The sequence below is a fragment of the Corapipo altera genome, unplaced genomic scaffold (genome assembly GCF_003945725.1).
Source record: "Corapipo altera isolate COAL_440 unplaced genomic scaffold, ASM394572v1 181, whole genome shotgun sequence".
NCBI classification, from domain to species: Eukaryota; Metazoa; Chordata; class Aves; order Passeriformes; family Pipridae; genus Corapipo; species Corapipo altera.
Window position 1 is genome coordinate 945445 of NW_020884999.1, and position 13335 is coordinate 958779.

The 13335-nt window shown below is 53.1% G+C and overlaps 3 protein-coding genes across 3 annotated transcripts; all 3 read right to left on the reverse strand.

The window, feature by feature from the left end:
• Nucleotides 1–3062: 3062 nt before the first annotated feature.
• On the reverse strand, nt 3063–4012 carry LOC113958553 (C-C motif chemokine 4-like). Its single transcript, XM_027666903.1, has 3 exons — nt 3933–4012; nt 3440–3548; nt 3063–3290 (listed from the first exon to the last, which is right to left on the reverse strand). Exons 1-3 carry the CDS (start codon nt 4003–4005, stop codon nt 3197–3199), a joined length of 276 nt encoding a protein of 91 aa, XP_027522704.1. The 5' UTR covers nt 4006–4012; the 3' UTR covers nt 3063–3196.
• A 5850-nt stretch (nt 4013–9862) lies between these two features.
• Nucleotides 9863–11126, reverse strand: LOC113958552 (C-C motif chemokine 4-like). Its single transcript, XM_027666902.1, has 3 exons — nt 11003–11126; nt 10469–10586; nt 9863–10090 (listed from the first exon to the last, which is right to left on the reverse strand). The coding sequence occupies exons 1-3, from the start codon at nt 11073–11075 to the stop codon at nt 9994–9996; spliced, it is 288 nt and encodes a 95-aa protein (XP_027522703.1). The 5' UTR covers nt 11076–11126; the 3' UTR covers nt 9863–9993.
• A 788-nt stretch (nt 11127–11914) lies between these two features.
• LOC113958551 (C-C motif chemokine 3-like) lies at nt 11915–12968 on the reverse strand. Its single transcript, XM_027666901.1, has 3 exons — nt 12858–12968; nt 12561–12675; nt 11915–12394 (listed from the first exon to the last, which is right to left on the reverse strand). Exons 1-3 carry the CDS (start codon nt 12928–12930, stop codon nt 12289–12291), a joined length of 294 nt encoding a protein of 97 aa, XP_027522702.1. The 5' UTR covers nt 12931–12968; the 3' UTR covers nt 11915–12288.
• Between the last annotated feature and the right edge of the window lie 367 nt (nt 12969–13335).

Sequence of the window (13335 nt, forward strand, 5' to 3'; positions counted from 1 at the left end):
TGAGGCATTTAGCCCAGGGTAGAAAGCAGATTTCACACTAAAGAGCACTTTGAATCAGGAGTGATACCTCTCCTGGGAGAAGAAGGCTTTGTCACGCTGAATTACACCCAGCAGGGTTCAGACATGGAGTCTGCAGGAAGGAACTGGCTCTTAAAAGGATGGGAAAGGGCTAATGGTGGCCATTACCTCCAGGCCTGGTCCTAAAAGCAAAGCAGAGGTGTGACAGTGTGTTACCTGCTGGGGCCATAATCCAGAGTGCTCTCCCTGGGGAATTCACAGAAGGAAAAATCAGTTCCCCTCAGCTGAAAAGCGGGAGAGAGTGTCCAAAGAGCCAGCTTTGTGGCTGGGCTGTGGAAGTGGGGGATGCTGTGGGTGTTGGGGTTCACAGACCAGGGGGGATAGAAGAGAGGGACTATTAAGTAACCCTCCCTACAAGTGTGAGTCAGTCCTACATCCTGTGGTCAAAAAGGAAAGGGGTACAAGCTGACCCCAGAATTAATCTTGTACCAGTAAATTCGAAAGGGAGATTCCAGAGAAAGAGGAAGTCAATAGAAAAAGCCTGAAAATTTAAAATAGTGTTTATACAAATCTTTCAACTCAGCAGTGAGGCAGCCCAGGAAACTCTGAAGGACTTGCAGGAGATGATCAGAGAGAAGTGTCTGAAGGAAACTGAAAGCAGAGAAATAGAAACCCCTGATGATCCCAAAGGAGATTTTGTTGTGCTTAGGCACTACAGAGATGTTGACATGTTCCTGGGGATGTGGCAGCAAGGCTGGAATGCTGGGATGGGTACATGCAGTGAATGGGAAGAGTAAAATGTTAGTTGTAAACGTTTAGTTTGTTGTAAAACTAAATTCATTCCTGGGGAACTGGAGCAGCAAGAGGTCAGCTTAGGAGATTGGGGTGTCTGCACTACCAGAGACTCTGCCTCAGCCCTGCTCCTTCAGGGCAGAGAAAGAGGGGCTGTTAGAGATGGGAGTGTCCAAAAAAGGAGATTTGGAAGAAGTGTTATTATTCTGTGATTCCAGACTGAATGGTGGAGCTGAGCAAGCCAGAGCAGTTTCAGAGGGAAACAGTTAATCACATACCAAAAAGCCACAACCACTGAAACCACCTGCAGTCCTGGAACGGAACAAGTGAATCTGGTGCTTGTCCTGGGGATGGGAGCAGGCAGCTGCCACCTGCCCGGGCTCACGGGGGTTGTACAGCCCTGTAGAACACTGGATTCCAAAACAACATTGCTGTTAGTGACACCTTTTGAAACAGGACTCTAAACCACCTCTGTGAATAGGCTCTTGTAAAGACAAACCATTCACACTGAGAAGGAAGATCCCACCTCCATTCTGGATGGATTCTGGATGGGTTCTGGACCGTGCTGGTTGCACAGCAGGACTGATATCCACATGAGCGTGGTTGGTTTTTGTCTGCCCTGCTGGGGTCAGAAACCTGCAAGACAAAATTCTTTCATGTGGAAACCCAACCCTCTGTTGGTATTCCCAACCAGTTTGTAGCCGCGTGTCCCCACTCCAGCAGTGCCCACTGCACCTCCTTCCAGCCCCGGGGCTGACTCTGGTGCCTTCACATGGATCAGTCCCTCGTTTCCCCAACCCCTCAACCCAAGTTCTTTGCATTTGACTCTTCTCATGCTGTTTAACACCAGGGTCATGGCACAGTCCTGTGATGTGTATTGTGGGTCTTTCCCTGCCCCAGCCATTTCCAGCTGACAGGCTCCCAAACTGGAATGGCCATTGCTGCTCTCCCTTGTTCCCAACAGCACACTCACAGTCTGCTCTGCTGACTCGAATCCCTTCTCTGTTACTCCAACCCTCAAGGTCATTATAATCTTTCTCTGTGATATCCTGGCCTGTTCTAGATTGATGATGCCATCTTGTTTTGCCTCATCAGCACATTTCCTTTGCCTTCTCCTGCTTTTTGTGCCAAGATCATTAAGGCAAATGTTAAGCAGAGTAATTTTTGAGGCAGAAACTCGAGGAACTGCACGGGTAACCCCCCTTTCAGCTGAAGCAATTATCCTGCTCCTTTCAGGCAGCTCTTCACCGAATTTACTTTTCGAATGCCAGTCACATCTTCTCTGCCTTATCTAATAATTTACTATGTGGCATCATTTCAAGTGCCTTCCTGAAGCTCAGACAAGAGAGATCTACTGAATTTCCTTCATCAGAAATATCTCTGAGCTTATAAAAGGAAGCTATTAGTTGGTGTGCGTCAGGATATTTAAAGTATGTCAAGATAATAAATTGAAACAAAGATAGTATCAGCTATGTTGATTCTTTTACGGATTTTTGATTTTTTGGGGGATGTTTGATGATGGATTCAGTGTGAGAATAAGGTTGATAACACACTGATGTTTTAGTTGTTCTTAAGTAGTGTTTACCCTGGCCAAGGACTTGAGGAGCTGCACAAAAAGCTATGAGGGAGCATAGTTGGGACAGCTGACCTGAGCTGGCCAAAGGGATACTCCACCCCGTAAAACATCATGCCCAGAAGGGCCAGTTGGGGTTTGGGGACAGGGTTTGGCATCAGTCAGCACCTGCCGAGCAGCTGGATTGTGCATCACTCGTTCTTCTTGCGTTTTCTCACTATTTTAAATTACTATTATTCTTATCTTTTACTTTGTTTCAATTATTAACCCATTCTTAACTCACAGGTGTTACTCTTGATTCTCCTCCCCATCCCACCGGGGTGGGGGGAAGTGGGTGAGTGGCTGAGCCCAGTGGCCAGTTGGGCTTAGACCACGACAGCACCGCTCAGGGCCCTGGATGAATTTTTTTGTCACCTCCATCCCACATGTCCTGCTGGAAGCACCAGCTGGAGCAGCAGGACCAGACTCTTTGCCTCATCAGTCTGCAGGAGGGTCCCTGTGGGTCCCTTCTCCCACATGGGGGCTCCAGCAGGGAGGCCTCAAAACTGACTCTTCACTAACAGACACGCTGATATAATTGAAATTATCTTTATTTTAGTGTATTATTTTGACATAATATAAATTATTTTTGTGCTTTCTTTTTTTTTTTTTTTTTTAGAAAAACATTATTTAGTTTAACTTAAATAAGTTAAATAAAACAATTTTCCCCCGTGAAGGAGGCTGCAGGTCAGGGGCTCTCTTTTGTGCCTGAGGCTGGAGGCCACGCAGGGCTGTGACCGTGGGCATCGTGGGTGGCAGCGAGGAAGAGTCAGGTCAGTTCTTTGGGGTCTGGAAGTGCTTCAGGCGCTCCTGCACCCAGGGTTCCCTGGGATCCACACACAGCTGCTTCCCCTTCTTGGTGACCATTCTGCCGGGAGAAAAAACCCACGTTGAGGTGCTGCACAGAGGGCACGAGGTGCCTGTGCTGGGTCCCACCAGCAGCACCCTGAGTGTCCCCAGTCACGTCCCCAAGTCCCTCCCGGCCACCCCAAGCCCCTGGCAGCGGTGGGTACTCACATCACCCCTGGGTTGGTGCAGCTGCTGCTGGTGGTGAAGGTGGAGTTGATGAGGCGAAGAGGGATGGGGCGTTGTTGGTAGGTGAAGCAGCAGGTGGTGGGGACGCCGTCTGTGAGGGCAGAGGGACAGACAGACAGCCTTGGTGAGACCCCAGCTACAGCACAGGCTCTGGCCCCACTGGCACATGGTGTTCCCCAAGGATTTGCCATCTCCCAGCTTCCCCTTGTATCCTATTCCCTGGCAGTGGCTCCCCAGGAGAACCCTGGTCCCAAGCCTGTGTCCCACACTGTGACACAGACTCCTGCCCCCAACCCTCCATCCCACACTGGGACACAGACTCCTGCCCCCAACCCTACATCCCACACTGGAACACAGACTCCTGCCCCCAACCCTCCCCACAGCCCCACGAGGGTCCCGCTGACAGGGATGGGGCTCTCCAGCAGCTCCCGTGGAGTGACATCCCCCCCAGCCCCAGGAGGACACAGCAACTCACCGAGATGGGCCTTGGACAGTGAGCAGGAGGCCATGAGGAGCAGGGCGAGCAGGGAGGCTGCCAGGACTTTCATGGTGCTGTGGGGCCGAGGGCTCTGTGAGCAGGGCTGGAGCTGGGGAGGCTGCAGGGCTCTCTCTGCACGATGCTCCACCACTGTGGCCATGCTCTCCTTTTATCCCCGTGCACTGGGCGGGCGCAGGGTTTCAAGGAAAGAAAGTGAGCGCATCATACCGGGGAAATTATGTCAGGATCGGCCAGTTTTGCTGAGCTGGAAAAGGAAAGGAAACCGCAGAAGGGGAAGGGACTGCTGGCCACGAGGCTGCAACTTTCAAGATGCTCCTTGGGTGCCTGGTGGGGACTGGTTGGAGCCCAAATGCCAACAGTGACTCTGCCACTGCTGCAAGGGCTGCACAGGCCATGAGGCAGCTTGGGCTTGTGAAGCCGTGATGTCAATCCCAGAGCCAGAGCTCTGATGTCAATCCCAAGCAGGCAGCTGTGAAGGATCAACAGCAAGGAGACCCTAGGCAGGGATGTGCTCTGCAGCAGCCCCAGCAGCATTGCTGTGTCGGGGGCTGTGGAGAGAGTCCCTGGATGGAGACCCCAGGCCAGCTCAGGGGCCCTGGCATGGACACCCCCAGCCACTGCTGCTGTTGCTGGCAGAAATCCACTGCCAGGAGGCAGACCCCAACTTCTGCCCAGGTTTGCCACAAATACCAGTTCTCTCCCTGCTGCACCACAGGGATACAGAGTTCTCTCTGTCACGATGCATTGCACATGTTCATCTCCACTGATAGCTCTAGGTCTTGCTTGGACATTTAGGGAAGGAAGGATCATGTAGGAACAAGATTGTGTTGAGTCACTGTGGGTCTCACATGTGTCCCTTTTTGCTGGTACTAAGGTCAAAAGCAGTGTTCCCATATTGGAAAGTTTGCAGACCCATGGAGTCCCTGCATGTGCAGGGACTGGACTCTGTTGCCCTGCTCTGGGGCTGGAGCAGTGGGCTCAGCCACCCTTCCTGTCCCTGGGCTGAACACAGGATTTACACCTCTCTAAGGATTTTAGTTTGGGCTGCAGCCTCTTAGTGGCCAAGCTGTTGCAATTACTGCCTGCCCACTTCTACCCAAACAGGATAATTTCATCCAATTTAAGGTCTCTCTTCTCACTGAGCCCCAAAAAGCAAACACCATCATGTCAGGACACGTGAGGGGACTGAAAAGGGGCAGCATTTGCAATGCCAGAGGATAATTCCCAAACATCCCCCTCTGTGGCGCACCCAGAAAGGGTGCTGCCAAACTCCTTCCTCCATTTTTTTTTCCTTTTCCATCCTTTCCCTGATGCTGCCCCATGGTGCCATGAAAGGTTTGTTTACTTGTCTCCCAGCTACCACACAAACCCCTGGCTTCCCCTGGCCTTCCTGCTGGCCCTGGCTCGGGCATGACTAATTCCTGCTGCCCTGATTCAGGGGGAAAAGTCCCACTCACAGAAGTGCTGAGCAATGCCAATGCTTGTCCTCCCATTCCCAGCACCTGCCATGGCCTTTTGCCCAGCAAACCTTCCCCAGCCAACAGGGGCTGCATTGCTGCCAGGTGGGACAGAGGTGGGAATGGATGTAAATCATCCCCTGGAGTGGGTCAGGAGGAGCTGGACAGTGCTGATCTGGCCTCTAGTGGAAGAACCAATCCAGCTGTTCCAGCTGTTCCAGCTCCCTTCTCCAAGTGCCCAGGTTTCAGCTGTTTCTGTTTCAGCCGCTCTCTCTGTGGGACTACAGAGGAATAAATCCTTTGTATTTAACAGTGACCACGGTTTTCATCTGTGGCATTTGAGAAGGGCTTGGAGGAGTACCTGCTGTAAAAACTCCTGCTTGTCCCATCTCCCTGGATGCACAAAGGCAGAAGGAAGGGACTCAGTCCCTCAGAGGAATGGAGATCTGCATGAGTCTTTTCTGTTGAGGCCATTGCAGAGGCACTGGGTGGTTTCTCTTAAGCTCAAAGCATCCACTGTGTGCAGAGGAATCCCAAGGTCAGGGCCAGCCAACAGAAGCTTTTTGTGTTTTCATGAACCTCTCTGCCTGTAAACCCTCACGTGTCCCACAGAGACCTGCTCCAGACTCTGCCCTCCAGCCAGCCTGTCCTGGCACCTCTCCTGCCCTCACCAGAGCCAGCTCTGCTTGGTGCATGGAGGAGAAGTGGGAGGGAGAACAACACTGTGCAACAGGCTTTTATGATGAAGGAAACCAGAAACTGCTGTCTGGGTCAACCACAGGAACAAGATGCTGAGCTACCTCAATACAGGGTGGGTTTTTCCTGGGGAGGCAGCCCCAAGCCAGGGATGAGTTGGGCTTGGACAGGGACCAACAGCCAGGGATGAGCAATGGCAGTGGACAGGACTGGCTTGGTGGGAGCCCCTTAGCTTGCCCAAGCAGAGTGAAAAAGGGTGGGATGGGCAGGAGAGTAGCACTAGGAACCCACAAGTACCAGGAGGGTGGTAAAGGATATCCCCCACCCAGGGGGGAGAGAAACTGAAATCAGGGCAGTGATAAACAGAACGATCTGTGGGCACTGGCCTCAGCAGTTACCAGAGGAAGACTTGTCATCCGGCAGGAACCGCAGGAAATCTCACAGTCACGAAGATTATTTCTGATGGAAAAGGCAGCAATATTTCCTCTTGCTGCAGAAGTGACTGGCCAAGCTTTCAGTTCTCCATTTAGATGAGGGCCGGATGGGACTTCTTACTGGATGCTGATGAAATACTTTCCATTATAACTGGAATTGAGGACATTTCAACGAATTGTGCAGAACTGCAGCTCAACAAAAGTAGATAGTTTGTGTTTAAGGAATTAAATATAAGGAACTGGTGTAAAGGGAGAGTGAAGAAATGACTTGCAGTTTTATTTCTCCTGTCACGAAAGACCCTTGGAAGCAGGGCAGGAAACACAGGAAACCAGAAACTTCAGCTTTGCAAATACAAATTTGAAAAATAAAGGAAAGGAAAAGCCTATTAGTTAGGAAGAGGAGTAAATACCAAAGATGCCACTTCTTTTTGGCTTGTCTTTGCATAAACAAGGCAAGAGGTTATGGTCAAGTATTCAATACAGTAAAAATTTAGTGCACCCAGGTGAGAAAAGGCAAAAGAGAACAAATAAGTAAGGAAGAGGTAGGTAAGGCAGGTGTGATCAAACAAAAAAGCCCCAGAGATATCCCTAACTTCCTCCTGAGCCTGGCTGTGGCCATCTCATTAGCAGGAAAAAACTCACATGGAGTGGGAGAAGTATCAGAAAGCCAGAGATGAGCAAACATGGCACTAGTCCTGCATGACCTGATGCTTTTGGCACTGCCTTGCGTGAGTCTCCCAATGAAAATGAGAGAATTCAAGTCGCAAAACCACATCACCCTCTGGGACTATTGTTGATGAACCACAGGGTTCATCCAGACTAGAAGGCAAGGGATGATCTCCATCCTGGAGTGTACGAGCACAGCATTGCCTCTGGTCCCCAGGCCTGCTGAGGGAAACTCAGACTCTGCCTCAGCCTGCAACCAACCTTAGGGAAGCCTCTCCAGCTCTGCAGAGAGTTTTCCCCGAGGACAAAGCCCTGCTGCTGGCAGCAGGCTGCATTCTGACCCTGAGTCAGGGCAGAGGGATGTTCTCAGCACCTCTTTCAGGAGAGGCTTCCAGACACCCAGAGCCCTGCACTTGGCAGCACTAATGGGGTGACAGCAGCCTCTGCCTGTCCCGTGCACCAGCCTGAGGCAGGAGGAAACCACAGGCAGAAAGAAAGAAACTGCCAACACCACCACTGTTGTTTCTTTGAAGAGAAAGCCACGTGGCATTATGCAACATCCATCTGGGAAGTGACACTCATTGATAAAAATTATGCAAAGGGGTCCCGTGGCTTGAGGTTACGAGGAGAACCCAGGTCACCTGCCAGCCTCACCCTGCAGAGAGCTGTCACTGACCCTGGAGTGCATTGTTTTATGAGAGTAACTCAGCATTCAAAGCAGAATTCCTAGACCAGTCCCCACTGATATATTTTAAATTCCAATTCCCAAATGTCTCTTCCCCCTCCGAGGATCCTGTGCTATGCCCTGCACAAAGAACCACAACCACAACCCGGGGCAGGGAGTTTTCTGTGGTCCTAAATCAAAGACTGCTCTTCTCCCTCCAGCTTAAGTGGCTTCTGCACCAGACTGCTGCAGGAAGGAGAGTGGTAAGAGCAGGAACAAACTCTCCCCCTGCAAGAGGCTGCAGCGCTCCCACTCCCATGGGGGCTGGCATTCCAGAAAATCCCAAGGGGAACAGTATTCTGCTTAATCCTTGGACTTGCAGCACCAAAGAGCAGCTCTAGAAAAGCTGGAGATGTCAAGTCTCATTTTCTAAAGAATGCCTGCAAAAATGCTTTGGCTGAGCATGTGCAATTATCCAGTCACAGGCAAGAATGTTCTTTTCAATTAAAAGGAACAATTCCAGATGATATGGTCCCATGAGGATTGTGGCAGATGACTGGGCCCAAGGTCGTTGGCTCGTACAGAAACACCCTAAAGGGGAGCAGATATGTGTCAACAAATCTGGCAATATGTATAAAGGTATCTTTAAAAGTAAAGCATGTCCCAGCTCATCAAAAAGATGATTCAAGTGAGTCACAAACTAATAGGGAAGTAGATAATGCAGCATTCTTCTGGAGAAACTGGCTGCTCATGGCTTGGATGAGTGCCCTGTTCACTGGGTGACAAACTGGCTGATGGCTGGGCCCAGAGAGTGGTGGGAATGGAGTGACATCCAGCCACAGATGGTCACCAGTGGTGCTCCCCGGGGATCAGACCTTGGGCAATGGAGCTGGGGAAGAGGCTGGAGCACCAGGAGTGCCTGAGGGAGCTGAGGGGGGGCTCAGCCTGAAGAAAAGAAGGCTCAGGGGGACCTTCTCTCTCTCTCCAAACCCCTGACAGGAGGTTGTAGCCAAGTGGGGTTCAGACTCTTCTCCCAGGTAAAAAGCTACAGGACAAGAGGAAACGGCCTCAAGTTGCACCAGGGTAGGTTTAGATTGGATATTAGGGGAAAACTCTTCACTGGAAGGATTGTCAGCACTGTCATAGGCTGCCCAGGGCAGTGGTGGAGTCACCATCCCTGCAGGGATTTAAAAGACTTCCCAACTTCTCCCCAGGTGTGCCACAAATACCCTTCTCACCCTGCTCCACTGGTCACAGCAGGGACACAGAGTTAGCTCCAAAGCTCCATGACCGGTGTCCTGATGGGAACCAGGAGGATGAAGGATGCTCCAGCCTCCCTGCACCTGCTGGAAACCTGCCCAAAAGCATCTGCATGTTAAATTTCTTCTTCTCTTTTAAGGAATTTATTGACACGAGTGACAGGCCTGATATGGTTCGATTTCCGTTGTTTGCCACCCCCGTTGCCACCGTGGGTGGACGGGTTCTGGGGGCTGCAGGAGGGATTTTGCTATGAGACAAGGGGATTTCCAGGGACCTGGAGGATCACTCCCATGGATGGTTCTCTCCAGGGGCCTGCCCAGGTCTGGAGGACAGTGCTAAACCTCACAGCCCCTCTCTCTCCTTCTGCAGCCACCCCTGTTTAACCACTTGATCCAGTTGGGACAAAACCAAACCAGACCCTGAACCCCCCAAAGCCAACCCTCCTCCCATTGCCAGCCTCACCTGCCTTTTCCCTGCCTCAGTCCCCATCCCACCAGGCAGGCAGCTGCCCAGGGCACCCTTAAAGGCCATGTCTGGCCAGGGGCTGCTTCATCTTGGAGGTGAGCTGGGGGCATCAGCCTTGGCTCTTTGGGTTTCCCTGCCCTCCCAGGGGCTCCTGGACTATTCCTGGTTCTCTGTGGGAATGCTGAGCCCTGTTATGACCCATTTTCTCCCACAGGGTTCACATCTCTCACTCCAGGTCAGCACGAGATGGTTTATTGATTCCACTGAGGGATGTACTGGACAATGGAGGGGCCGATGGCAGGGGAGGGGATGGAGCCAGCTCCATAAATTAATGACACAAGAGCATACAGATAATTATGGGAAACAAATAAATAGAGCTTGTGGGGAAGGCAGCTTCACATGGAGGTGTTGATTGGCTTCTTTTCCTTCAGGTACTTCTGGAACCAGCTCACCTCTGGATCCACACAGACCGTCCCCTTCTCCAGCTTCAGACTTTGGGGAAAAGAGTATCCTGCATTAGCTTGAGATTGGGGGATGGATCCCTGCCAGCCTGGAGGTGCCTGCAGCATCCTGCCCCCTACTTTCCCTGGAAGTGCTGACTTTTGGCAATCTCTGCAATTTTGGCTTCCTTCCCGTTTTTCTGGCTGGCAGCTGAAATAGGGGGATTTTGGGGCTATTTGGGATTAAGCAGCGAGGAGGGAGGGGAATGTGAAAAGCCAGGTTAGGGCACCCCCACCCACAGAACCCTTTGCAGGGTGGCTTGTTCTGGGGGCTTCCCAAAGGCAGAACAACTGGTAGGAAAGGTGGGTGAGTGAGGGTGAGGAGTGGGATGCCAGAGAGGAAGGCTGGGTGGGAGTTCGGGTTACTCACATCACAGCCTTGCGGGAGCAGAGGGAAGGTGTGTTCTGGTAGCTCTTGATTTTGGATGCATGGATTTTCCGCGAGATGAACATGTTCTTGTGGCAGCACATGGCATGGGATGTGCGGACTAAGAGGAGACAAGAGGTTTTAGTGCTCTCCCACGCCTGGTATGAGGGGTGTGGGTGCTCTGCTGAGGGGTGTGAGTGCTCCCCTGGGGACTCTCCTGCTCCCTTGTGCTACAAGGGGTCTCTTCTTGCATCCTCAGTGGTGATGTTTGTCCCCAGCGAAGGAGCCCCCCATTCCTCTGCCTGTGGGGGGTTTGCTGGGCAGAGCTCCCCAGCTGGGGCTCTGGGGCTGAAGCCATCCCCAAGCCCGGTTTTGCTCATTTTGAACAAGTCCACAACAGGCCTGTGTGGACTTGTGATGCCCCTCAGCCTCCCAGTCCCGTGGCAGAAGCAGGAGCTGAACTCTCATTCCCCTCCCAAATCCCATCAGTGGAGGGTCTGGGGCAGCTGAGGGGAAAGGCTCGGTGTCGGTACTTACGGGACATGCCCTGGCTTCCAGTCCAGGGAGCTGCCAGCAGCAGGGTGAGCAGGGCCAAGGAGCAGATCTTCATGTCCGACACAGGGCTCAGTCAGCACCAGCAGAAGGCAGCTCTCCCTGTCTCAGGCCACTGAGAGCTACCTGTCCCTCCTGCCTGCACCATGGCATGATATATAACCCCTGCCAGGCGTTCCATGACAGCTCTGGACTCTCCCCACGGAAAGAACCACCTGGTAAAGGGCAAGTGGTGAAGGGAAATTCCTTCTCCCAGCCCTTTTGACCACTGAGATATCCGAGGGCTGCTGGAAAGTGTGGCAGGCTGCTGGTGATGCACAGGGGCTGGGTGTCTATTTTGAGTCTGGTTATCACCACCAGCAAACCACACAGGATGATGCTCAACTTGACAAAGTCCTGTGAGAGCTTCTTTTCAAAAACCAGCCATTGCCATCAGTTCTGATGCCTCTCTTGCAATTGTGCACTGGGTGAGTGGCTCGGTGGTGGCTGGATTTGCCCCATCCCACCCTGAGACCCACTGCTGGCTGCCCGTCACGGTGCCTGTCCCTGTCTCAGTGTCCATCTTGTGGCATACTGGGATTTTGGGTTGTCAGTGGGGCCCCAACCAGGCATCCTTGAGGGGCTCCTCTGACAGAATTTGGGCCAGGGCTTTCCCCTCAGGATGGTGGATGAGGAACACAGGAAGCCCCCTCCTCATGGGCTGTGCCCTCCTACTGCCGCTCTCCCTGGTGCTTCCCCAAAGCATGGATGTGGTTTGGCCCCATGCTCACCCCAGACATCCTCACAGAGATGTGGCTGTGGCTTCAGCTCTTCCTGGCTCCATACTGATCCCAGCACCTGGCTGGGAAAGCCAGCAGCAGGATCTGCCCACTCCCAAGACATTCACACAGACAGATGTTTGCATGTGTGAGATCACGTTTAATTCTGTTCAGCGTGTCGTACAAAAAATAGCTGTGGAGCTGCTCCCCCTGAACCCCTTGGATGCTGCCAGGCTGGCAGGAGCAGCCTCTCTGCCATGGAATTCATGGGGACTGGCAGAGGATCCAGACCCGAGCGTCCCACAGGGTCAGCACACTCCATCCTGGTGGGATGCTGGGGTTGGCAAAGGCCCTTTGCCTTCATGGAGATAGGCACAATCATCCCAGCGTGGTGGGGAGGACGTCCCTGATGAGCTGCTCTGTCCCAATGTGTCCCCACAGCCACCTCTGCAGAGGGGTTGCCTTGGCAGTGTCCCCCATGGAGAGGAGTCCCTGCTGCCTCTGGCCACCCCACTAGCTGGGGATGGAGAAGGAGCTGACTTGGAAGCTCTGCTGGTACCTCTTCACCCATGCCCTGCTTGCCTGGGTGCAGATCTCCTTCCCGTTCCTCACTCTGAAACTGGGGCAGAGAGAAGATGAGGTTAGTGGGGTGGTCATACAGGGACCCCAGTGATGAGTTTCCTAGAGGAGGCACAGGAGGTCAGGATTGGACCCACCAAAGCAAGGCAAGGGGTCTGGCAGGATCTAGAGGGGCTTTACCCCCAGGGTGGATTTAGGGTACTCACATCACAGCCTGGTGTGGGCACTCGGGGCTGGTGGGGTAACAGGCAACGACGTTGTCTCTCTTGATCCTTCTCGTCTGGAAGTTGAAGCAGCACTTGTCCGGCATGGCTGGAGCTCCTGGGGGGACAGCACAAGCTCGGCTTAGCCTGGAGACCCCCACCTCCCACCTCAGCCTGCCAGCTGTGGGAACGACAGCTCTTTGGGAAGAGCCCACTTGCTCCCCATGCAGGAGGCAAACCCGTCCCCACAGTCCCAGGGTCTGTCCCTGTCCCCCAGCCCGTGGGGATGACGGTGCTCACTCTGAGCCAGGCTCTGCCAGCACAGCATGGTGAGGAGGAGGAGGGTGCAGACGATGCCGGTTGCCTTCACCATGGTGGATTGTGGCAGGGCTGCTCTGTGTGCTGGGCTCAGGGCTGCTCCGTGTGCCGGGCTTGGGGCTGCCCGGCTGCTTTTATGGGGGAGCAGGGACCTGCCTTCCCCCAGGGCCAGCAGCTGCGTGAGCAGGGGGAGGACCTGGTCCCTCGCCACGTCCCAAAGCACAGAGGGTAAGTGATACTGATCCCCTCCCAGCTCAACCCTGGGAAAAGAAAAATCTGCTCCCAGGCCACGCTTTTGGCATCCAATGGGCTTGGGATTTTTCCTGAGCTCCTGCCTCCAACTTTAGGGCTGATGGACAGGCTGTTCCCAAAGTTTGGCTCTGTGCCCTTATGCCCCGGGCAGGCTCTGTGCCCCATGGTGGGACCACAGGGTGGGTGAGACAGTCTGGGGATCTCCCTT

Excerpts from the sequence above, each read along its gene's own strand:
- LOC113958553 (XM_027666903.1), bottom strand. The coding sequence starts at position 4,005 with ATGAAAGTCCTGGCAGCCTCCCTGCTCGCCCTGCTCCTCATGGCCTCC. Across the intron at positions 3,549-3,932 it reads ACTGTCCAAGGCCCATCTCG|ACGGCGTCCCCACCACCTGC; the intron begins GTGAGTTGCTGT and ends CTGCCCTCACAG. Across the intron at positions 3,291-3,439 it reads TGCACCAACCCAGGGGTGAT|AATGGTCACCAAGAAGGGGA; the intron begins GTGAGTACCCAC and ends TTCTCCCGGCAG.
- LOC113958552 (XM_027666902.1), bottom strand. The coding sequence starts at position 11,075 with ATGAAGATCTGCTCCTTGGCCCTGCTCACCCTGCTGCTGGCAGCTCCC. Across the intron at positions 10,587-11,002 it reads TGGAAGCCAGGGCATGTCCC|TCCGCACATCCCATGCCATG; the intron begins GTAAGTACCGAC and ends GTCTCCTCTTAG. Across the intron at positions 10,091-10,468 it reads TGCTCCCGCAAGGCTGTGAT|TCTGAAGCTGGAGAAGGGGA; the intron begins GTGAGTAACCCG and ends TTTTCCCCAAAG.
- LOC113958551 (XM_027666901.1), bottom strand. The coding sequence starts at position 12,930 with ATGGTGAAGGCAACCGGCATCGTCTGCACCCTCCTCCTCCTCACCATG. Across the intron at positions 12,676-12,857 it reads CTGGCAGAGCCTGGCTCAGA|GAGCTCCAGCCATGCCGGAC; the intron begins GTGAGCACCGTC and ends CTGTCCCCCCAG. Across the intron at positions 12,395-12,560 it reads TGCCCACACCAGGCTGTGAT|TTTCAGAGTGAGGAACGGGA; the intron begins GTGAGTACCCTA and ends TCTCTGCCCCAG.